At 40.5% G+C, this 24,631-nt stretch overlaps 1 protein-coding gene across 3 annotated transcripts in view; it reads right to left on the bottom strand.

Annotated features, from left to right (window-relative positions):
• Positions 1-12,042, bottom strand: part of RPS6KL1 (ribosomal protein S6 kinase like 1) — a 37,837-nt gene extending 25,795 nt beyond the window's left edge. Inside the window, exons 1-4 of one of the 3 annotated variants that reach the window (XM_074289988.1) lie at positions 11,880-12,042; positions 9,364-9,665; positions 6,200-6,324; positions 3,205-3,297 (exon numbers count right to left, since the gene is read on the bottom strand). In XM_074289988.1, the coding sequence (XP_074146089.1) occupies positions 3,205-3,297; positions 6,200-6,324; positions 9,364-9,529 (384 nt within the window). In that variant the 5' untranslated portion in view covers positions 9,530-9,665; positions 11,880-12,042. The remainder of the gene's footprint in view (positions 1-3,204; positions 3,298-6,199; positions 6,325-9,363; positions 9,666-11,879) is intronic. The other 2 variants (XM_074289989.1, XM_074289990.1) reach the window with 2 other exon arrangements.
• Positions 12,043-24,631: the final 12,589 nt, after the last annotated feature.

Raw genomic sequence — 24,631 nt, 5'->3', positions numbered from 1 at the left:
TCTATGACTCCACGCCAGGAAAATAAGCAATTTCCATTACTTGATCAATTCCCCAAATTTTTTGCCTTACCATCTTCCCCAAGGCGAATGATTTTAAATCAATAAAAGGCAATTTCTACTGTAAGTAGTTATAGGATTCAGTGCAGTCCACATGGATTCATAAACTTTACCCCTTCCTATATGCTGTCTGTTCTTCCATTGCTATTGTTTATTCCCTTCGTTACATAAAGAAAACTTGCCATTTAACCTTTTTGTGGTTAGTGATGTCACTGGAGAGTGAGGTTTGAAGGAAAGTATGAGTTCAGGTAGAAAGTAGCCACATAGCCCACCTCAGCATGAGGTTTGGGGAGATGGCAAAAGTGGAAATTCCAAATGGAAATCAAACACTTAAAGCATCTTATTAGTAGTTTCAAGCCAGCTGTATTTGATAAGCACAAATAGTTTTAAGCAAAGAGATTAGTAACTTAAAGTAAATCAAGAACCCAACGAAATAATAGTATTCATTTCCAAATCATCTTAGACCTGGGATAGGGAGGAGTATTACTGTGTTTATCTTTTCTGGATTCTTCACAGGTGTTTATATGAAAGAATCTCTCCCCACCCCCTTCCATTGATGATGACTTCCTGTCCCTTACCATTATCATAGATAATGCTAGATAGAAAGTTAGAAAAATAGATAAATAGGTAGATTTTTTAAAAGATGTGTTAATAGGTATGTAGAGAGGTGGATAGTAGATAGATAGGTAGAGGGATGGATAGGGCATTTATTGAGATTTTACTATGGCATAGGCATAGTTAGTTGCCTAACTAGAAATGGTTAACACTAGAAATACAAATAAAAGAATTCTAGACATTCTGGTTCCCAAATTGCCAACTACCATCCTCCTCCTCCAAATTACATGTGGGTGAGGATTTCCCTGAGCAGGTACTCCAAACTACCTGTCTTGATCAGCAGTAACCTTGGGGTGTTCCCAGCCTTTGTGGGCACCACCAGGCAGTCTTCCATTGTTACAAAGGTGGTCACATTGTCTTTGCATTAACCCTTAGTTATCATTTGCAAATGTGATGAGCATAGGCTTTCACATAAATTATTAATTTAAATGTTGAATGGACCAAGGCTGGGGTCAGATCCTAGGAACACTGCCCTGAAAACCGCCATCCTAGTTGACATCAGTTTATTAATGACTCTTTGGACGTGGCCATTCCATCAGTTCTAACTACTTGAATTATTAATTAGCCCAAATGTTTCCATCTTGTCAACAAGTATCTCATAAGAAGTCAAATACTAAATTCTGGCATATCATGTCTATATCATTTTCCTAATCTAGTAACCTTGTCAGAAAAAAAAAAAAAAGCAAAACAAAATAACATAACAACAAAAAGCAAAAACGTTTTACTGATGGTGAGTTAGTAGAGAATTGTAAACTATTAGAACTGGAAGTAATCTCAGACTTCCCCTAATTCCTTCAATAGATAGATGGAAGAACTGAGTCACAGAATCATAGATTTTAAAGGTGAAAAAGGATCTCAGCAGTCTTCTGGTCGAACCTGAAAGGAATCTATATGTAACATATTTCATATGCAGCTAATCCAGTTTTTGCCTGGAGATATTCAAGGAGAAGAACCCACCATCTCTGGAAGCAACTTATTCCATATTGAGACAGCTCTAATTGCTAGAAGTTCTTCCTGAAGTCTTAAATCTGCCCTCAATTTTCACCTATTCTTCCTGGTTTTGCCCTTTGGGACCAAAACAGAACAAATCTAATCCCTCTTTCTCATAACAGTGCTTCAAATACTTAAACATAGAAGTCATGTTCCTCATCTTCTCTTTTCTAGTCGAAACATGCTCCATTGTTTTAACCAGTCCTCATTTGGCATGAACTCAAGGCTTTTCACTATCCTGGTTGTCTTCCTCTGGATGCTCTCCAGCTTTATCAATATCCTTCATAAAGTGTAGTATCCAGAACAAAACATGATATTCTGAAGGTGCTATGACTATGGCAGAATACAATGGGACTATCGTTTCCTAATCTTTGGAATCTTCTCAATGTAGCCCAAGTTCACATTGTATTTTTTTTTCTTTTTTTTTTTTTTTTTTTTTTTTTGGCTACCACTATATACTTCTGACTCACGTCAAGCCTACAGTCCGCTAAAACCAAGACCAGAAGAATGAGATGATTTCTTCAAGGTCACAAAGCTTGTTAATGACAGAGCCAGGGCTGTATTCCAAGTTTCCTAACTCCTTTCCCCTCCTTCCCATCATCTAGTCTTCTTTCCACTATACCAAGTTTTTTTTTTTTTTTTTTTTCCCTAGTACATCATTTTGTATGTAAAGGATAGTACACTGTGTTCCAATGATTATATGTAAAGGATAGAACGATGTGTTTCTCTGCTTGGAAGTCTACATTGTACTTTGGATTCTTGATAGGATAGCTAAGTCTATTATCCATGATATCAGGGTACAGGGGAAAAAAAACATGGAGGAATTTAATTTATGGATGATCCAATAATTTCCTCTGAACTGGGAGTTTTGTCTTCCTCCTCCCCAACTAATTCTAACAAGTAGCCAAAAGGAGTGTTTGGAATTCCATCTCCTGCTCTCTCCCTGCCCAGTCCCTGGAGAGAAAATGGTCAAAAGGTGGGCAGTGGGAGAGGAGAGGTAGAGAACAGCTAAGGATCTGAACAATCCACAAGCTAGGTAGTGGGGAACCAACTCCGTTCTCTCCAGAGGGGAGAGCATCCTCAGGCCATACAACAACCTCCTGCCTTCTTCTTGGCTAGGACATCTCAGCCAAGCCCCTGGGGAAGGTGATGGGTGGCTGTGGGAAGCGAAAGGAAGCCAGCCTGAAGCTCACTGAAGTGAAAATTGGCAGCATTTCCTAGGTATAAACAGAATTTTCTCTAGTTTCTGCTTGACTTCTCAGTGGGAGCACATTGCTCTGTGTATCTGAAACCAAGGGCTGTGGAGCTGCCATTGTCTGACTGTTGGCTACTCTAATGTTCTTCCTTCTTTGAATTATGAGAGTCTGAAAAAAAAGTGTCTCTGAAATAGGATCTCCTGGAAGGCCTGAAAGAGAAAGTCTAGCCTCCATCTACTCTCTCTTCTTAGGGTGATCATAATCTGCTCTCCCCCTAGGGATGAGAAACTGCTTTTAACCAAAGAATCACCTTCTTCCCAATGGCCTCTTCCCCACCTTCACTTACCTTTTCAATGACTCCCACTACCTTACAAGACCTCAGGTTCTCCACTGCGGAGCTCAAAGTACGGATGGGCCGGAGCCTCAGGCTGCTGAAGCCCTATGTGGAGAAATGAGATATGGGGAAGACATGAGACCCTGAACCTGAGTGATACTTCTGTATCCTCAGGGAGCTTCCCTAGACTAAGTGCTCACTGTGACCTAGTTCCATGTTGTGATCCTTCTCCACCATGTGTGGTTGCTCCTCTGCTCAAGACACTTTGGTGACTTCACATTGTCTTACAAACTACAGATTCTTCTGTTTGTCTCCAGCCCATCTTTTCAGACATTCTCTGTGTTACTCGCCCTCACCAATTGTACATTCTAGTCAGCTGGCCTTCTTGTTGTTGCCCGTTTATGACATCCATCTCCTACCTCTGAGTCTTTGTGCAGGCTGTCTCCTATGCCTGGAATGCCCTTCATTCTTCCCTCTGTCCTTTGGAATCCTTTTTTCCCTTCCAGGATGAGCTCAGATTCCACTTCCTAGATGAGGACCTGCCCACTTTCCCCATTTGTCAGACCTTTCTACCCACTCACCTTCAAATTCATTTGCATTTATTTCTGAGCATATGTGCCATCCTCCAGGAAGACATCACAAGTTCTCTGTATACACAGTGTCCAGCACAGTGGACATAGTAGACACTTAATAAATATTGAGTGTTATTATTTACTTAATTGAAGTTGGAGCCTGAGGGGGCTTAGAGATTTCAGAGACTGTCATGTCAAGGAAGTATGTCTTCTTATCCAAACCCACTTACTCTGGAGACTGTTTCAGAGCCCAGCATAGCAGGTACTTAATAAATGCTTTAATTGAATTTAAATTAGAGGCAGAGGGACATTAAAAATTTCAAGGATTGTTTTTTGAAATATGGCTCTCCACCAATACACACCTACTCTGGGAGCTGTTTCAGAGCCCAGCATAGTATTTTGCACTTAGTAGGAACTCAATAAATACATAATGGATGGAAAAAATAGGTCATTTGTTTGGTTATCTGTGGGTTAGTCCTAGAGGCTGAATGGCACAATGGAAAGAATATTGACTCTGGAATCAGATGGATTTAGATAACCTTGGACAAGTAACTTAACTTCACTAGGCCTCAATTTTTTCAACTGTAAAAGGAAGAATATGGAGCAGGTAGCTTTTGAGGTCCCTTAGCTTGAGAACTGAAAGCTTCCAACTGGAATCCAATTTACCCCTGTAAGAGTATCAGTCAGTCCATCCACAAACACACTATCACTTGACTCTCTGCTAAGCCTTGGGGACACAAAGAAAGCAAAAATAGTCCCTGCCCTCAAGGAGACCACAGTCTAATGGAAGAATATACATGCTATAAATATACACAAGCAATATAAGGGGTAAATTGGAGGCCAGAGGGAAAGCACTGGCATTAGGAAGAATCTGGCAAGGCCTCTTGCAGGCAAAGCAAAATTTTAGCTGAGACTTTAAAGGAAGCCAACAGAGCAGAGACTGCATATCTGCCTATTGTCCATATATCTGTCTCTCTTAAGTCTCTGAGCCCTTCATTTTGCTGAGATGGAGAAAGGAGAGGAGGGTGTCTTGACTCAAAACACTTTCTTGTCTCTTTGCTAACAGCAGGCTTCCATTTTTTAAAAAGCTGGTCAGGCCCTTAGGTGGTAGTGTGCTGATGTGGCTATGTCTTTCTCCCTTTGTCAGTGAGACACTGTAGAAAATGAATGATATGCTCTAGAGGGAATCTTGAAATGAGTTGGGGTGGAGAAGGAAAAAAACATGGGGATCCCAAGGAAGGAAGAAATATTCATATTTCACCAGGGGAAATGACACCAAAATATTGGCTAATTGCTGAAATTTGTTCTTACTTTGCCTGAAAAAAACTATGGAGGGTGAAACTAAGATGTTTTCTGACATGTATTAATTGGGGGGAGGGTTTTTAGAATAAAGAATCTTTCAGGTTTCGTCCAGCTCTTAGTCCAAAAGATTTATTGGGGAAGCATAATAAAGAAGAGGATAAAGCTGGAGAGAGCGAACCTCAACCTTCGCTCTTCCAACTAGCAGAGGACAATGGACCACATCTGATTTGAACTTTACATTTTATAAGTGGGAAACCAGCCCAGAGCATTTAAGTGACTTCCAAGATTAAGCATATGACAGAAAAGGGTCCTTTGACCTCCAGATCCCAAGCTCTTTCAACTTCCATCAAAAGAGCCCTTACTTTCAGATCTACAAGCACCTTTGGGAATTTACTCATGTTGGTCAATCCTTTCAGTTCTGTCTGACTCTTCATGATCTCATTTGGGGTTTTCTTGGCAAGAATACTGGAGGGGTTTGCTTTTTCCTTCTCCAGCTCATTTTACATATCTGGAAACTGAGGCAAACAGGATTATGTGACTTGTCCAGGGTCACATAGTTAGGAAGTATCTGAGGCCTGATTTGAATTCAAGTCCCCCTGACTCCAGAGCCAGGACTCTATCCATTGTACAATGATAGCTTGCCAATGTGAAGGTCTCTGGTTTGATTTTTAATCAAACATTCTTCTAAGCAACTATGAGAATTTTGTCATTCCTGGATTCCTGGGATATGAGTTTTGAGTAAAGAGAAGTTAGAGAACCCCCCAAAATGGACAATTGGCTTTAATGTCATGACTTTGACACATGGGTCATATTAGAAGAATATGTAAACTTATATTGGTCTAAAAGAGCTGAGTTCCAATGTTACTCATGATACTTAGTAGCTATGTGTAATTATATTTATGATACATAGTCTAAAAGAGCTGAGTTCTAATCTTACTCAGGATACATAGTAAGTATATATACTTATATTTATGATAGTCTGAAAGAGCTGAAATTTACTGATGATACTTAGTAGCTATGTGTACTTATCTAGTACATATCTCAGGGTTGCTGTAAGGATAAAATAATATATGGAAGGCACTCTGCAAACTCCACAGCACTCTATTATTTAAAGAGATAGCTCATCTCCTTACCGTACCAGGGCTGGTCCCATTTCCCAGCGTCCTCTGTAGGTGGCAGTTGAAGATCTCTTCAGCCCTCCTCAAATACTTGGTGATCTTCCTTTTCACAGCCTCACGCCTCTCTTTGTTGGGATCAACTGACAGAGAGACATGGATTATCTCCTGGGTGCTCAACCCTCAGGATGGAAATCCCTCTTCCCGCCCACCAGGCCTGACCTCTAAAACACAAGGGAATTGGGGAGGATGGGGAGGAAGGATACTGTGGGACATTCTAAGATGCCTTGAATTCATTGTTGTCACTGCTCTCCATGTTTCACATCTAGCAGCTAGAAGATTTATGCTGAAGATGGGGAGAAATTAATTCTACATGCTGGCTTCTGATGGTAAGCCTCAGAACTCTCCACTTTACCTGTTGTCAGAACTCCTCATCATCAGAAAAGTTGGGAAGGGTGAGGGACACTCACCACCAGCAAGAAAGGGGAAAAATGTAACTGATAGCAATCAATTGGAGAGTAGAGAGAAGTGTGGGAAAGAATGATTAATAGAGTCCTCTGATTAATTTGATGAGTTTATGGAGAGGTACATCTTTTTGGGGGATTTTAATTATATTTCATTTGGTGAATAGAGGAACTCCTTTGTTCTAGACCTATAAAAAAGAAATCTTCATGACAGAATTGCCCCATTTTCTGAGACTGGAGATCTGAGAGTGGTCCTTTGGGGTATTTGTTTCTGGCCTTAACCACAGGGATATATGCTAGATTCAGCTTGATCAGTGTTTCATTAGAACAGATTATTAAATGTTCAGTGTGATCATTTATACCTTGGAAATCAGGGAAATGGTACAGATAATAGATTTTGCTGATTGTCTAGACTTAAGAAAGTAATAAAGAAAATATTAGTAATGCAAATTAAACTTTTAAATGCATCAGCCATATTTTTTTCTTTTTAATAGAGTCAGTTGTTTAATATTTACCAACATACTCTGCCTCATCCCCATTCCTTATTCTCCAACCAAAGCTCAGCTCCAAAGAGAGCATTAACTTGGGTAGTAGGAGACTATCAAGAGTTTCTAAGCCCTGAGACCCTGGGTTCTGAGTACCTGAATCACAATATGAGAAAGCAAAAAATCTGCACTTTATTTTCCCTTATGATACTGAATTATTTGATATAAAACTATCGGGAAGGGAACCTCATTTCTTTCAAACACCATTCTGTAATGGAATGAGGAAACTAGGAATCAGAAAACTTGGCTTAAAGTCTTTCCTGGTTTTACCATTTAGTAGATAAAATGACAGGGCAAGTGACTTATCTTCTTTAGCAAAACCAAGTTTGTTTTTCTTCTTTGGAGACTGTAGGGTATATTTATATGGATCTTTGGAAGTAAGAGTGAGATTCATTCAAGTGTCAGAGGTTATTCATTTAGGGAATCTAAGTACATTTTCCTCAGGATAGGATCTTAAAGCTGATTATTTATTTGGAACTCTAGAGTGAAAGTGGAACTCATTGAAATGTCAATGGGATTTTTCTTGGAAAAATCCAATTTCATGCCTTTTCCTAGGGGAATCCAAATTACAAGGTATGCTATGAGTCTGGAGAATATACATTGTTACTTTGAGTGTTTGGACAGAACTAGGGATTCTTTTACCCACATCTAAGAAGACTTAGACATAAACTATACAAGATTTCCCAGAAGCAGCTCTGAGTGAGAGCAAAATGAACCAGAAAGATTTGGGAACTTGAGGATTAAACCCAATCTATATAAATTCAGAACTTGGAGTGCTGGGCTAAAAGTTACTCTAATAAAGAAAATTAACTCGAAGTATTTCTAAATTCTTCTTTTGAAACAGCTTTTATGCAAAGGAGGAAAAAGAAAAATTTGCCTCCATGTCTGTTTTCTATTGAGAATGGTCAGAAGGTTGCTTTCTCCCAGAAATGAATTTGTTCAGTTAACCTTTAATCTTGTTCCCTTCAAATACCACTTTCTAGTGGAATGAGGAAATTAGAAGTCAATAAACTTGGATTTTAGTCTTTCCTGGTTCTGCCATTAGTGAATGGATGAGTGGCTTGGGCTAGTGACTTATCTTCTATAAGCCTCAATTTTCTCATCTATAAAAAGGAGATACTAATACCTGTTTTGAACATTAATGTACTTACTATTGGTGAAACTATGAGTTAGTATAGCCATTCTGGAAAGCACTTTTGCTCCCTAAATCAGGAAAATGTTGTATATTATTTGACTTAGTGATACTACTAAGAGAAAAGGATCCATAGGTACAAAAATATTCATGGCACTCCTTTTGTAGTGGCAAAGAAACAGAAAATAAGAAGATGCCCATCAATTGGGGAATGACTGGACAAATTTTTGTCCAGTGACAAAATGAAATAGCATGGTATTGTGCCATAGAAAATGATGAAAGGGATGATTTTAGAGAAACCTAGGAAAATTTGTATGAAGTGATACAGAGTAAAATAAGCAGAAGTGAGAGGAAAAAACACACATGTGTGCACTCATGTACACACATATATACACATTCATATGCTGTTATGTCCACATACACAACACGTGTGTGTGCATACATACATTGACGCAAGAATCATGTGTGTGAATGTACGTGTGTGTGTGTGTGTGTGTGTGTGTGTGTGTGTGTGTGTGTGTGTAAAGATAAGCAACTTTGTTTAAAAATTATAATCCAAGCAATGGCCAACAACAGTTATGAAGAAAAACGAAGAAGCAAGATATCTACTTTTAGATGAAGACTTGATGAACTAGAGATGCAAAATGAGAATTGCAGTTTTGGGAAAGGCCAATGCAGGAGTTCATTTTGCTTGATTATGCATATTTGTTACAAGGAATGTATTTGGTTTTTTATTTCATTTGAAGGAGAAAAAAGCCAGTAAAGAAAATAGATGCTTATTAAGTTTTAAAAAGTAAACTAAATGATGTTTTAAGCTAAGGCTGCTTTTTATCTGAAAGTACTTTGTAACTATGAAATGGTTTCATATGCATTTATAATTATTTATAATAATTAACAACATAAATTAGATTTACATGTAAATGTAAATTAAATGTAAAATACATTCCCTTTTACTAGACAATTCAGAGTTCTCCTCTCTGTCTCAAGTTGCCCCTTGCCCCACTCCCATAGTCTCCAGCTCCCCACACCCAGCCCCAGTACCTTGTACTCCATTGAGTAGCACATCGACCCCATTTTTGTAATGGTTGAAGGCTGCCTCATAGTCCTCACTCACGTCCCGCTCAAGTGCCAGGCGGATCTGTTTGGCGGCATCCACCAGGTAATCACGTTTGCCCATCCCATAAACATCAGGGCTCTCTGGAGACATGTGATTCTGAATCTGCTCCAGATATGCTGGGATAGTGCTCGCAAGCAGAACTCGGTTTCCTAGCCTGCTGTGGGCTGCAGAGACATTGGACTCATGGTTCCATCACATGTAGAGCATTCCTAACCCCCATTGCAGCCTAGAATGGATACAGACAAGTAGCTAGAGCCTCCTAGCCTTGAGGTCCCTGTTCTCCTCTATCTTCCTGCCAAGGGTTCTCCCTTCCCACTGTCTTCTCCCTCTCCTATATTTCTGTTTCTTTTTAAATTAGAATTGACTTTCAGCAGAGGGTCTTTCATAAAAGAACCTGACCAATGGTTTATTGTTAATTTTGCTGTGGCTTTTGTATACAAGGGGTTGATGGGGAAGCTTCACAAGAAAGGGATGAAGGAGAGCATCAGGCATGGCTTGCTGGGAAAGGTAGAGTTCCAGATATAGGATCCCTGGCTAAACTGGAATTTGTTGGGGACACTGTGCTAACCAATACTTAAAGAAGGTTCAACCCTAAAGTTCAGCCATCTATACTGTATCATTTCTGAGGTTTCCTAAAAGACTTTCTTGCCTTGTGGGTGGTTTCTGAAATGCCTTTAATGGTAGACAGTCTTGCATTTCACAACTAGAAAGAAGACACACAGTATGGATGCTTCTGAAAGAACAAATGGATTGGAATTTATACAAAGTTGTGAATGACTATTAGATCATCCTTTCCTGGTTTTCCTGGTTTTGATAGAGGGGAAGAATAAAGACTACTGAAATCCTGAAAGTTCAGGAGAAGAAGCTGTAGGAAAGAAAATGGAAGACTAGAGCTGTCTTGGACAAATTCCACCAAAACCAAATCTATCCATCTATCTATCCATCCATTCATCCATCCATCCAGTCATCTATATCTATCTATCTATCTATCTATCTATCTATCTATCTATCTATCTGGTGATCCCTTGAGGAATATAATGGAAAGCACAGTGGATTTTGGGTCAGAGGATTTGGGCTCAAATTGCAGCTCTGGTATTTATTATCTATGTGGGCAAGTCACTTATGTCTCAGCATTTCTGGACTTCAGTCATATCACCTATTAATTGAGGGTGTTTCATTAAATGATGCTAAGTATTCTATTTCCAATAAACATTTGTTGAATAAATTGAATTTACAATTTTTCAGAAGGCTGGCCCTGGGTAGGGGTAGAGAGATGAGAGTTTCAGGTTGAATGAAGTGGTACAGGGGTGGAGTGCTAGATTTGAATTCAGGAAGAACTGAGTTCCTGCTGCCTCTGACACTAACCACCTGTATGATCCCAGGCAAGTCACATAACCTTTCTCATTCTTGGTTTCCTCAACTGTACAATGGGAATAATAATGATGTCAACTGAGAGTGCTGTTATAAGACTCAAATGAAAAAAAGCACTGTGCAGACCTTAAAGTGCCATATAAATATGAGCCCTTATTTTTGTTTTTAGCACAGCCTCTGAGGTCCCTCCCAGCTCCGAATCTTGTCAGATTCTGGGAAGCCACATCAAACCTTTAAGCCACTTCTGCTTTTCCCTGGTCTCCTAGCCAAGAGGAAGTGAGAAAGATGGACTTGTGCCAAGCAAGGGCGAAAAAATGGAAATCGCCCACGATCAGGCAGCTGTGAGTTGAACCCTTAGCACTGGTTGTAGAGGGATCCCAATGACCCTAAAGTCTGGAGGAAGGGAGGGCATATCCTTTATCCCAAAGCCCTGGCTAAGAGGAAAATGCAATTACATCTGGCTGTTAAGCCCAGCTTTAGCTTTTTTCTGGGAAAGAGATCCTGGCTAGACTTTGGTGTACTGGGTTGCAATGCAGCCTTTCTGGGAAGCCCCACTTCCAGCTTTTTGAATCAGCTGCTACTACTGTAGGGTCAAGTGGCCTTAACAGGCCAATGTTCTGGATGTCATCAGCCCAGTGGACCAAGTGACTATGGGAGAGGGTGAGGGAAGATGCCTTGCCAAATCAAGCAAGGCTAAGCCCTCTCTGAGAAACCTGTGTGTAATATTTAATTAGGCCTAATGATGAATGCACTGACATTCTACCTAGCACCCAATGGACTGCAAATTCCCTGCACATCTTTTTCCATTCCTGTGGAAAAACCATCCTCAGCATTTGGATGGAAGATAGTGATAAGCAAGGCCTCTGAGGAGACTAACCCAGGAGGTTCCACCATTGAGCCAGGACCTGCCAGGGGCAGTGCCTCTCCTGAAGCCCCTTTCCCAGGAGGGGTGCAAAGGGTGAAACAAGGTGGCTGGGAGACTTGGGAATGTATGTGGCCCAGTCACAGTGGAGAGCACCTCGGTCCCACCCCACATGCAGAAGAAAGAATCGTAAAGCAAGCACTGTACCTGCTCAGACCATAAGCTTATTTTAGTTCATGTGGCTGAAGTCATCGGCAGCCGCTTCCCTTCTAAGCGGCGTGACCCTGAATCCCACCCGAGCATCTCTGCCTTGACTCTCAGGCAGGTGTACGCCTCTAGTTGGGTGCAACACTCCATGATTGGCTGCAAATGATCTCATCCTCTTTTGGCTAGAATAAAACAACCAATGATCAGGAAGCTGACTTTCAGCTGGCTCTTAAAGATGCAGTATCAGTGGGTACCCGAATGCTTGGGGGCTTGGCCAGGGATGGGAAGGGAGTGAAGATCTGGAGGGGGATGAGGTGCCCCAGGGAGATCAGGGAAGGAAAAGGGGGAGGGGAGGCAGGAAGGAAATGAAATGGGGGAAGGAGGGGAAGAAAATAGAGGGAATCTATTCAATTTTCTGCAAAGATCTATCATGCAAAAAAAAGAAAGAAAGAAACTAGAGAGAAGAAGATTGGAGGGAGAGAGAGGGAACAGAGAATGAAGGGAAGGAGGAAGGTGTGGAGGAGAGGAAGGAAGAGAGGGGAGGAGGCAATAGAACAGGGGGAAGTAGGAAGGAGAGAGAGGCATGGGACAGGGGAATGGGGGAGAGAAGGAAGGGGAGGACAGAAAGGTCAGTGAAGGAAAAGGCACCAAATGGGAAAATAGGGAAGGGGGTTGGGAAATGAGGGGGAAAAAAAGGAAATGAGAAAGAGAGAATGGGTCAGGGAATGGGGGCAGAGAGGAACAGGAGAGAGCATGTGGGGGAATTGCTTCATTAGTCTGGGATGATAGTGTCACATTTCAAGAATATTTTCAGTGATATAACCTATTCTGTGCCTGTTACATTGGAGTTTTTCTGCATGGGTAAAAAGGTCAGCACTAATTCCTACCTAAAGAATTATCTAAATCATTACGAATTTGTATGGGTTTGAAGATTGGAAGGATTCGAGAGAGATATCCATGTCCTTCTCCTCTTGCCTTTTGTTTTTAATTTACCTCACACAGGATGGGACCCTACAGTGCCCACAGTTTTATATTTAGAGCAAAGTATCTCCTGGGCTTGACTATAGCCCCTTGAGGTTAGGTCTGATCTAGTGACTTCTGCGTGGCTTTTCTTCAAGGGGAAGAGAAGAGGGGCTAGGGTCTTCTCTATAGAGGCCCTCATTTTGTTAATGGTCTGAAACCTGTTATTGAAGTGAACCCCAGCTAGTCTTGCTTCTCAGGCAGCAGCTTGGATGGAAGTAATCCCTAGGGTTCCACCATACAAAGAGGCTCAACATCTGCATCCAGGCAGCCCCACCCAGCTATCAGCCTAGGAGACCCAGGAAAACAATCAGGAGACTATCATTCTTCTTGTGACTGAAGAAGATGGGGCGGATGGCCCCTGAAGCAGAACTGTGACTGAAAGACAATTTATGGGAAGCCTTTCCTGATCTCTTCAGCTATGGTCTCCCTACCCTTCAAATGAATACTAAAAAAATTATTTAATATTTATTTTGCAGATGTTTGTTAACTCCCCCAATACAATGCAAATGTCTGGAGGTCAAAGGCTGTTCACTATCTCATTACTCCCAATACCTAGCACAGTGCCTGGTGCCTCATTGCCCCCTCAATAAAGGAAAAAGAAGGTGGGAGGGTGATAGAAAACAGTAACCGATTCAGTCTTGGCTGCTATCCTGTGGTGGGTAGATGGGTTGTTACAGAAAGAAATGGAAAGCAGAGGATCACAGAAAGCAGAGAAGAGTGGGAGGGCTTTTTATGTGAGGAGAGCTCAGTGCCTGGTACATCATAAATGCTTATTCATTCAACTCTAAAAACCAAGTGGATAAATGAGAATTGCATCCCAAGGTGAAGTGAGCATGGGTTATGACTGAATCAGGAAAGCCACTAGGCAGCCCAATAGATAGAGTACTGGCCCTCAGATCTGGAGGAACTGAGTTCAAATTTGAAAGGAGGCATTTACTAGCTGTGTGAATCTGTGCAAGTCACTTAATACCAATTGTCTCAAAAAACAAACAAACAAAAACCACCGGAAAGGAGGTAGCAAAGACACCACAGAGGCAGGAAGGAGGAATAATAGTAAGATACCTAGTATTTAGTTACAGTTTTAAGGCTTGCAAAAACACTTTGCATACATTAACTTATTTGCTCCTCACAGCAATCCTGGGAAATATGTATTATTTTTATTCTCATTTTAAAATGAGGAAATTGAGGATAATATAGATGTTACATGACTCACCCACGTGAATCATATAGCTAATTTAAGGTAGGATTTGAATGCAGGTCAGGAAGAACATTCTCTAGACCTCGGTGTTCTCACATCATTGCGTTCAGAACAATGTTACATGGTTTTATCCCAATGCAGTGGAAATTGAATTAGATTAGGAGTAAGAGGTTCAGGTTTTAGTTTTGTTTTCTTTTCTACCTGCATAACCTTGTTCAAATCAAGGGGTAAGGGAGCACTGGGCTTGAAGTCAGAAACAGTCTGGGTTTGAATCCTGCTGCTATGACTTACCAGTAGTATGCTCCCTTTATCTTCGCACTCTTTCCATGGATGTTACCTGTTGTATGTGTTTGTTGGAGAGTGTACAGCTTTTCAGGGGATACAGACATCTTGCAAATTGTGCTTTGGTGCAACTTTGCTCATTAAGCCATTCATTAAATGGGCAAATTTTGGAATTAAAGAATCTCAGAGCTGGACAGAATCTGCTTGCCTGTTTAATCCAAATTGTATCTGAACAGGAAGCTAGTCTAGAACATACCAACAAATGGCCATCCAGCCTTTGTTTGGAGACCTCCAGTGCAGAGGAACACACCACCTTAAGAGGTGGCCCCAAGCCACTTTTTATAACTTCCACTTGTTGCTTTTCATTCTTGTCATCTGAGGCCAAGAAAAACATGAATAATTCTTCATCTATATGGCAGCCATTCAAATACTTGAAAACATCTATCATGACGCCCATAAATCTCTTCTCCAGGAGAAATGGCCTCCTTTCCATCAACTGATTCTCATAAAACATGCCTCCAAGGGCCTTCACCATCTAGTGCTCTCAGAATGTTCTCTTGTTTATTTCAGTAAAGTTGTACTATTTAAGTGGAGAGAGGAGAGAGACAAAGAGAGACAGAGAGAGAAAGAACAGAGAAACAGAGACAGTGAATGACAGAGAGAGAAAGTGAAAGAACAGAGACAGAGACAGAGAGACACACACACACACAGAAACAGAGAGATAGAGACAGACAGAAAGACACACAGAGTGAGACAGAGAGACAGAGAGAAAGACAGAGAGAGACAGAGAAAGAGACAGAGAGAGAGAGAGAGAGAGACAGAGAGAGTGTGTAGTAACTACTACATCAGTAGTACCTATTACAATATTTAAGGAATTATTTGTCCTTCCAAATCCAGGTATCCTAGCCAAATATATTTTCTATGTGACCGCTTCTCCACATATACATTCCCTGTATCTGTTCATTATTTGCACTGGCATCGTTATTGTATTTGTTGGAGAGTGTATCCTAGTTTTGGGGGATAAAACAGCTGTCTTGCAAATTATAATTTTTGAAACTTTTCTCATTAAGCCAATTCATTAAATGGTTTTATGGGCAGTAAAATGGTATGGATAGAGCCTGCAGTCAGGAAAATTGAGTTCAAATCCTACCTCAGATGCTTAGTAGCTATGTGAGCCAAGTCATTTATCTCATCTGCCTCAGTTTCCTCATCTGTAAAATTGGGGATAATATTAGCATCTGTCCTCTTAGATTGGTGTAAGGGTTAAAGGAGTTAATATTTGTAAACATTCTGTTATGTAGGGAATACTTAATGAATGGATTTTTTCCCCTTGTCCCTTTGTTTTGAACTAATTACCTCTTCTGGCTGAGTACTATGGTTTTAGAGCATCTGTACCCAAGGGTACCTTGATCCTGAGGTAGCCTTTCTCTGGGAAATCTGCCCTATGAGTTGCTTGAGATGCCCCAAGCACTACATTCTTGTTCTTCCTAAACCGTAATGCTTAATACCAAACATAATACTTTAGAAGTCTGGCCAGGAGACAGCTACTTCCTTATTCCTGAATACTATGCTTCTCTTTATTAATCATATTAATAGCATTTATATATAGCACTTTAAATATGTTCTTTCATTTCATCCTCACAACAACCCTGGAAGGTTGTTGCTAATCAGTCGTTTTTTTCAATTATATTCTACCTTTCATGATCTCATTTGGGATTTTTTTGGCAAAGATACTGGAGTGGTTTTCCATTTCCTTCTCCAGCTCATTTTACAGATAATGAAACTGAGGCAAATAGAATAAGTGACATTTCCAGGGTCATACAGCTACTAAGTGTCTGAGGCTGGATTTGAACTCAGAAAGATGAGTCTTCCTGACTCCAGGCCCGGTGTGTACCTAGCTGCCCTTGGAAGGTAAGTACTATGTGTAATCTATATCAGATTGTTTGCTCTCTTGGGGAGAGAAGAGAGGAACAAAAAAGTTTAGAACTCAAAATCTTACAAAAAATTATGTTGACCCCTCATCTTTTCATGCAATTGAAAAAAAATACTACTAAGTGGAAAGTAAGTGCTATCATTTTTCATTTTCCCTATTTTTACCAGTGAGGAAACTGAGACAGAGCAGCAGTAAGTGTTTGAGATAGAATTCCAACTCAGGTCTTCTGTCCTCCAAGGCCAGTATTCTAAATTCTGCATCATCTAGCTAAGAGCTCATCAACCATTTTCTTTTACCATATCATAAACTTAGACACTTAACTAAATTTATATAATCCACTGAAAGTCCTATATATTTTTCAGATGTATTGTTTTCTTGTCTTGTCATACCATCCAGTTGCATTGATTAAGAGTATGGGGCTAGCATCTGGGGGGAGGGGGGAAGAAGGAGGGGAAAAATTAGAACAAAAGGTTTGGCAATTGTCAATGTTGTAAAATTACCCATGCATATATCTGGTAAATAAAAACTATTAAAATTAAAAAAAAAGTGTGGGGCTAGGAATCAGGAAGACCTGAGCTTCAGAACTTAATAGCCTTATATAATAATGATAATATAATAATAATGTAATAAAAATAATGCTAACTGAACTGTTTCCTTATGCATCTCACAGGGCAGTTGTGAGGATCAAATGAGATAGTATATGTACATCCCTTGGCAGACCTTAAAACACTGTTTAAATGCTAGCTCTTTTTATTAATTATTAATTGATTAATCACTTTAATTAATGATGTATTTGTGATGTATTTTGGATCACTTTACAAGTAAAAAACTTTTTTTTTATCATTATTGATTTTTATTTTATTAGATTTAGTCTAACATTCTATCCTGTCAAGATTTTTTAAATCTTAGTTATCATCTGGTATGTTAGTTATCCCTCCCATCTGTAGGCCATCTGCAACTGATAAATAGCATTGATAAAAAGGTTAAACAGCACAAATCTCTAGGATAATTTATCTCTGAGTCTCAGTTTCCTCATTTGTAAAATGGGAAGAATAATAATAATAGTACTGATCACATGGGGTTGTTGGGTTGATCTAATAAGATAATGCATGTTTATCACAAGCTGTAAATCTTAAAAACACTTTATTATTATTACAAATCACTTTTCCTCCTGATTCTTGGGTTTCCTCATCTGTCAAATGGGAATAATATAAGACCTTCTCTGTTTCCCATATAGGGTTGTGGAGGGGATCAAATGAGATCATCTGTGTGAAAGCACTTTTTAAAAGTCTAAAGTACTGTCTGAGTCAAAGGCATTATTATTATTACTTCAAGCAATTAGGACCAGTCTGGAGGAGACAGTGGGTATATGCCTGGCTATAGCTATCACTGAAAGTCTGCCCAAAGCTGTCAGCATAACAGCTCATGTTACTGTGGTGCCTTCTCAGAGGCACATGGGTGGTCTGAGCAGATGGCGTGTGTGTGGGGGAGAGAGGGGAGGAGAAAGGAGGGGAGGTGGAGAAAGAGGGAGGGAAAGGAAGAGAGGAGAGTTAGATTGAAGAGGGGGAGGGAGAAGGAAGATGGAGAATCTGGAGGAGAGAGTGAAGGGGGAGGGAAAGAAAAGGTGGAGAGAAAAGAAAGGGAGAGGAAAAGGGAAAGGGGAGCAAAACAGATGGTAGAGAAAGAAAGAGGGAAGGAAAAGGAAGGAGGAAGGAGAGAGTCTGGGGGAAAGTGGGAAAGGGAAGACACAGGATAGAGTAAAGAGAGAGAGAACTCCAGCCTCCTCTGAGTTTGACTACTAGTCGTTGGAGAAGATGTTGTGTTGAGACTAAATCAGTTAAGGAGGAACCCTTCATCTCAGCCTTTAGTAAGGTCTTACTGAAAAGGGGAACTGGAACAGGATTTGAGGCAGCTAGGTAGCCCAGTGAATGGAACATATAACCTACAGGCAGGAAGACCTGAGTTCAAATATGATTCATACATTTGTTAGCTGTGTGATCCTGACTGAGCAAGCCACTTAATGGTTTTCCTCAGTTTCCTCATCTGTAAAATGGGTATAATGGCAGCTACCTCCCAGGGGGGAGGATCAAATGAGATAATAATTGTGAAGCCTCTAGCATTGTGCTAGATAAATGCTAAATAAATGTTAGTTATTGTAATTAGGGTTAAGGCTCTCTTCCAGTACAACACGGACTGAGGAATATAGGAGCAAGTAATCCCACACCCAGCAAATAATCACACACTCAATGATATTTAGTTTTGAAAATGTGTCATGCAGTATTTTTACAATATTAGCCTAACCAAAAATACTTGGTTTTAATCTTTATTTTACTTTATTATAAAATCTCTGAGAATTTCTGTCTCTGAGAGGAACAATGAATGAAGAAGAGATGTCACGTCTTCTTCCTGCTTGTTTCCATGTTAACTGAACTGTTTCCACAGAGCAGGAACACATCCTCCTCTTGGAAGACACCAGAACCATCATCCTAGGTAGAGTCATGATAAGAATATGGGGCCTATTTGTTTATGAAACAGATGTTTGGAGGAGGGAGAATACTGTAAGCTTACCTCAGAGAGTGCCTGTTTCTCCTAACATGTGTAGACTACCATCTATTCACATTGAGACACCTGTCCTGTCCTGTCTGGGTCTTAGGCATCCCTAAGAATGTCTTTCTTCCATCTCCAATCTCTGTCATTCTCCCTGATCTCTCTCTAGGGTCTGAAGTAGTCACTCTCCTCTCCTAGCCAATGGCTGTCTTAAAAGATAGACAGAAATCAGCCAGCCAGCCCTGGAGTGGATGAAATCTCATCAGATCCTTTTCCATTTAGGGAGACACACAAAAAAATAAAGGAACATAGTCTTATGGAAAAAGCAGTAGATTAGCAATCAGGAAGCCTGAATTCCAATTCTCAATAGCTATCATGGAAGGATGGTGTCTTCTGGTGAGCTTGGGCAAATCACAACTATTCTGTATCTCGGTTTCCTCATCCATAAAATGGAAAATACAAGGATGTCTACCTCTTGGCAGGAAGACCATGTGGACTTAATTAGATAATGCATGTAAGTCCATGCTAGAAGGCATGAAGGTCCATGTTGATGTAGGTTGTTTCTGCTAGAGGATACTGGAGTGACAATGAGCCTTTTTCATATCGAGGTTAAGTAAAGGTGAGGAAGGCCTTCAAAGAATCTAAATTCCAGCTTGAGAGCTATGCCTTGTTTTGAGAGTGCTTGGGACCCCCTCCAGAATCTGAGACAAAACTAGTTCTTGAATATGATTTGTTTGTTTTTTAAACCAACTGTAGGACTTTTATCCCAATTCAATTTTATCTTAAGAGCTTCAGCCCAGTGCTTCAGCCTGTCAAGATCAGTTGAACCCTACCTTTCATCCAGGAGGTTCCCTCCTCAACTAGCCAGTATTGTGTGGCTATGTCATTTCAATTATGTCTAACTCTCTGTGACCCCATTAGGGTTGGGGTTGGTTTTATTTTTGACAAAGATAATGGAGAGCTTTGCTATTTCATTCTCCAGCTCATTTTATAGATGAGGAAACTGAGGCAAACAGAGCTAAGTGACATGCTCAGGGTCTCACAACTACTAAGAGTCTGAGGTTGGATTTAAACTCAGGTCTTTCTGACTCCAAGACTGGTGCTTTAGTAAGTACCTACATGTTTAAGGAATGGAATATAATTTTATTTCGGAGTAATAAAGATTAAAAACAAAGCATACTTGGAAAGGCAAAGATTGCAAAAATACTGCATGACACATTTCTCAAACCAAATGCCATTGAGCGTGTGATTATTCACTGGGTGTGGGATTACTTGTTTCTAATTTTCTCAGTCCCTTAGAGGAGACAATAGTTAAAAATGGAGGCAGCTAGGTGGGGTAGTGGACAGAGCCCAGCCTTGTAACTAAGAGGACCTGGATTCAAAATCCAGCCTCAGACACTTGACATTTACTAGCTATGTGACCCTGGGCATGTCACTTAATCTCAATTGCCTTGCTCCCCCCCAAAAAATTATAGTTGAAAAACTGCCCAATACCTGGGTGCAATGGTAAAGAGGCTATGGGAGTGGGAGGAACAATCCTAGGAAGGAACTTATATTGGATGTAACCAGAGATGTCATCTGTTAACTTTGTATTTCAACTATTTATTTATTTTAATGAGACAATCTGAGTTAAGTGACTTGCCCAGGATAACACAATTATTAAGTGTTAAGTGTCTGATGTGGGATTTGAGTTTAGGTCCTCCTGACTCCAGGGCTGGTGCTCTGTATACTATTGCACCACCTAGCTACCCCATCTTCGTTATTTTTTGCTGTCTTAATGCTAAACTCAATTGTTTCTTCACAGCTGAAGGGCTACAATTGTTATCATTACCATCTTAGTTTCAGCACTCTGGGGCAAAGTTCCACTTGCTCCACCCTAGTTAGAACTCTGCTTCTGTACCTATCCTCCACCTGCCATATCCCTTTCATACACACTTCATTGCTCTACCCACTCTTGTCTCTGATATTTCTTTCTCTTGTGCTCCGATTTTCCTTTTAGTGGAGTTAGAGAAGAGAACCGAATTTGAACTTGGCAGATTGGCCAGATCCAGAATAGTCATGAATGATTCACTGTCAACTTGGTAGGAAGCATCCAAAAGGAGTTAATAGAGATATTTCTTGCCTTTGTGTCATTTAATATTTTTTATCAATCACCTAAAAACATACTCATTACAGTGCAAATAGCATTGAGCTAGGAGGGATAACAGTGCAAATAGCACTGAGCTAGGAGGGATAACTAGTTCCAATGATGGCAGTCAACATTCAAGATGGGCTGAAGCCCTTAAGATGAAACTGAATAAGGATAAAAGTCCTACACTTGATTTAACAAACAAACAAGAAACTACATAAGTGCAGAATGGATGAGACATGGTCAGATTGCAGTTTGCCTCAGGGGAAAAAGATCTAGGGATTCAAATGGACTGCAAGCTCAGTGTGAGTCAGAAGTGTGATGTGGCAGACACAGACACCAATGCAAGTTTGGACTGAGTTCAGGAAGACCAGCTTCCAAAAGGAAGAAAAAAATAATAGTTCCTTTGTACACTGTCTTGGTTGAATTACCTCTGGGTTACATTCCATTTGGGGCATCACAATTTTAGGACACTAATAAACTGGAAAATGCCCAAAGAAGGACAATAAGGTTTCAAGTCCTTGTCATGTAGGAAACAGTGGAAAAAACTGGAGTAAGCCTGAGAAGTGATTTGATTGCTTCTGTTTGGCCTCTGAGAGAGTCAGGAACAATGGGTAGAAGCTCTGCAGAGATGAATAAGGTTTGATCTTAGGAAGAATATTCTGACAATGAAAGCACTGAAGAAGTAGAATGAGGGACCCTGGAAGTGTGCATGTGGTGGGGTCCCCTCATTGAAGATCTTGAAGCAGAGGCTGAGTGTTGACTTTTCAGGGGATAGGGTAGATTTTCTTTCAGGTATGAGTTGGAATAGATCACTGAAATTCCTTTTAACTCTATAATCTATGATTCTGTGACTATTCATGGAAAGGATGAGTATTTCTATAGGGTGCTGGGCACTTAGCAGGTGGCAGGGACTGAACTAGGAGCAGGGTGGGGAAAGGGAACATTGAGTTTTGAATATTGCCTTTGCTTACTGGAGATACTATTTCAGATATTGACCCTCCTGGGACATCCTACCCATTGCTCTAGTATGTTTTTGAGGGTTAATCGTGTCAGTCCTGTCTGATTCTCTATGACCCCATATAGGGTTTTCGTGCAAAGATACAGAAATGGTTTGCCATTTCCTTCTCCTTCCTCATTTTACAAATGAGGAAACTGAGGCAAACAGGCTTAAATGATTTTCCCAGGGTCACACAGCTAGGAAGTATCTGAAACCAAAAAGACGTGTTTTCCTGACTTTAGGCCTGGTACTTTATTTACTGTGCCACCGTTCTGCCCCATTGATATAGTATATATAAGGGCATTTTCCTTAGTACCAACCAGATAGTTAGCTAGTGGGTACTAGTTAAGGGGAATGCTGACTAACTTCGTGAAGGAATGTTTCCCCAATCCCTCTCTTAGCCTACCCTCTATGAATAGAAATTAGAAATAAGGAACTTGGTCAAAATGCCTTCCCAAGATATCTGAGGCAGATCCTGTTCATTAAAAAAAAATTACTTTATATACTTTATACTATATACTTTATACTTTTTTTTACAGGAGATTGAGCCTCAAGAGAGGTTCAGTAATTTATTCTCATGCCTCAAGTTAAGTGCTGAAGCCAAAATTTGAACCCAAGATCTCCTGTCTCCCAGCTTTCTATGCTACTTCACTTTTAAGGTATATGAGCTTTTAGAAATCACTTCACTTCCTGGGTCTTTGTTTCCTCACCTGTATAGGAGAGAGTTGGATAAATGATTCTAAGGTTCTTTTATTGCTAAGATTCTGTTATTAGGGAAAACAACCCAGTCTATTTGCTTAGCCAGGCTGAAAATATCCTTTGAATTATCCATTTTTAATGGATATGAAATAAATGAACTAAAAAATATACTTCGTCACTCTCCTTTGTTGTAGTCTGGACACAATTTGCAAAGAGCAGATTATTTTTCTGGGTCCCTAGGAGATTCTTTCCTAATATTCTCCCTCTTTCTATCCAAGTGGTCACTGGCATCTGTGGAAAACATTTGTATAAATTGAAGAGTCAGGAATGCTTTTAAAAAGCAGCCCTCAAAGCATGGTCCTGTGACCCTTAGGGTCCCTAAGATTCATTCAGGGAGTTTACAAGGTCAAAACTATTTTCATAATACTAAGCTTTAATTCATAATACAGTAAATATGATGATATAATTCACAGAAAGAAGATCTCTCTCTGGGGTGTGGGAGGGAGGGTAGGGAGAGATAGAAGGACTCCATTTAAAAGTGTAAAGGGGTCTTGGGCAGCTAGGTTATATAGATAATAAAAGTGCCAAGCCTGGAGACAGGAAAACCCATCTTCCAGCCTCAGCTACTTCCCAGGTATATATATGATCCTGGCAAGTCACTTAACCTTGTTTGCCTCAGCTTCCTCTTCTGTAAAATGAGCTGGAGAAGGAAATGGCAAACTACTCCTGTGTCCTTGCCAAGAAAATACCAAATGGGGTCATGAAGAGTTGGACATAATTGAAAAAACGACTGAAAAAAGCGGGGGGAATCTTGACGGCAATAAGTTTGAAAACCATTGCTATGGAAGGTTGGGTTAGAATTCCCAGTGATAATTCAGTTGTTCTGGCCAAATGAATGTTAAACCAAGTAAGGATGAGTTCTTCCCAGATTTTTAAAAAAGTCAAATGGTTTCCTATTCAGAACAGCCCCACACCAAGTTCTACAGCTCAAAACTCTGGGTCCAAGCAATTAAATGAAGAGGAACCAATTCCCTTTTTGGAAGTGATTGTCTTTAGGGGTCTGAGCATAGAGTCTCCCTCTGTGATTTTGTCAGGAACACTTTTTGTCCTAAAGTCCCCTTTCAGGTCTCCTGAATCATTGCAAATGTTACGCCCATGGTAGCTGACTCACTCCAGCAGGCCTAAGAATGACCTTTTCCCACCCTTATCCGCTCCTTCCCAGTTGGACCATCAAATTGGGTCACCTAAGGCTGAGACAGTCTCTGGCACAAGTTCCTGTTCCATCTTTAAAATGTGTCTCTTTCCAGTCCCAATGAAGTCTTTGCTTTAAATAGACTAGATTGGAAAAAAGAAGAAAAAAAAACTAGAACAGAAGACAGGAAGAACCGTCATAGGGATTGGAACTAGAAGGGACCTTAGGGTCATCTCAGCCAATCCCCTTCACTTTACAAATCAGAAAACTGAAATTCATAATTTTAAATGATTTGCCCAGAGGATTGGGATTGGGATTCGGATTCATAGCTCAATCCAGCCGCTACAAATTCTGGGCCCTTTTTGCTACATTGACTCTTTTTAAAAGGTTGGGCAGGAAGTTACAGTAACATTCCAGTGGGAGCCTCCCTGAAGTTGAGAGAGGTGGGGAGTCCCTTCTGAGGCCAGAGGCAGAAAGGATTAAGCAGGAGGGAATATGATAAAGCAAGATTTTGGGGTGGGGAGAAGACAGGAAAGGAGGAGTCTAGCAGTTAAGCTCCCTGACTGCTCTTGTCCCCTTCCAAACAGATGTTCTTCTGCATTCCAGCCAGAGTATGATGGAGACATCTCTTCCAAATCCCTCAGGGAGGCCCCAAAAAGGGGGGATCCTCTCTAACCTGGCAGATTTCCCAGGTGGACTATAAAGATCTGTGTTGGCTCTGAGGAGCAGTGATCAGCCCATCTCCACTCA

Source organism: Sminthopsis crassicaudata, chromosome 2 (assembly GCF_048593235.1).
Source record: "Sminthopsis crassicaudata isolate SCR6 chromosome 2, ASM4859323v1, whole genome shotgun sequence".
NCBI lineage: Eukaryota > Metazoa > Chordata > Mammalia > Dasyuromorphia > Dasyuridae > Sminthopsis > Sminthopsis crassicaudata.
The sequence above is the reverse complement of the archived record's forward strand: the minus strand, read 5'-3'. Positions and strand labels throughout refer to the sequence as shown.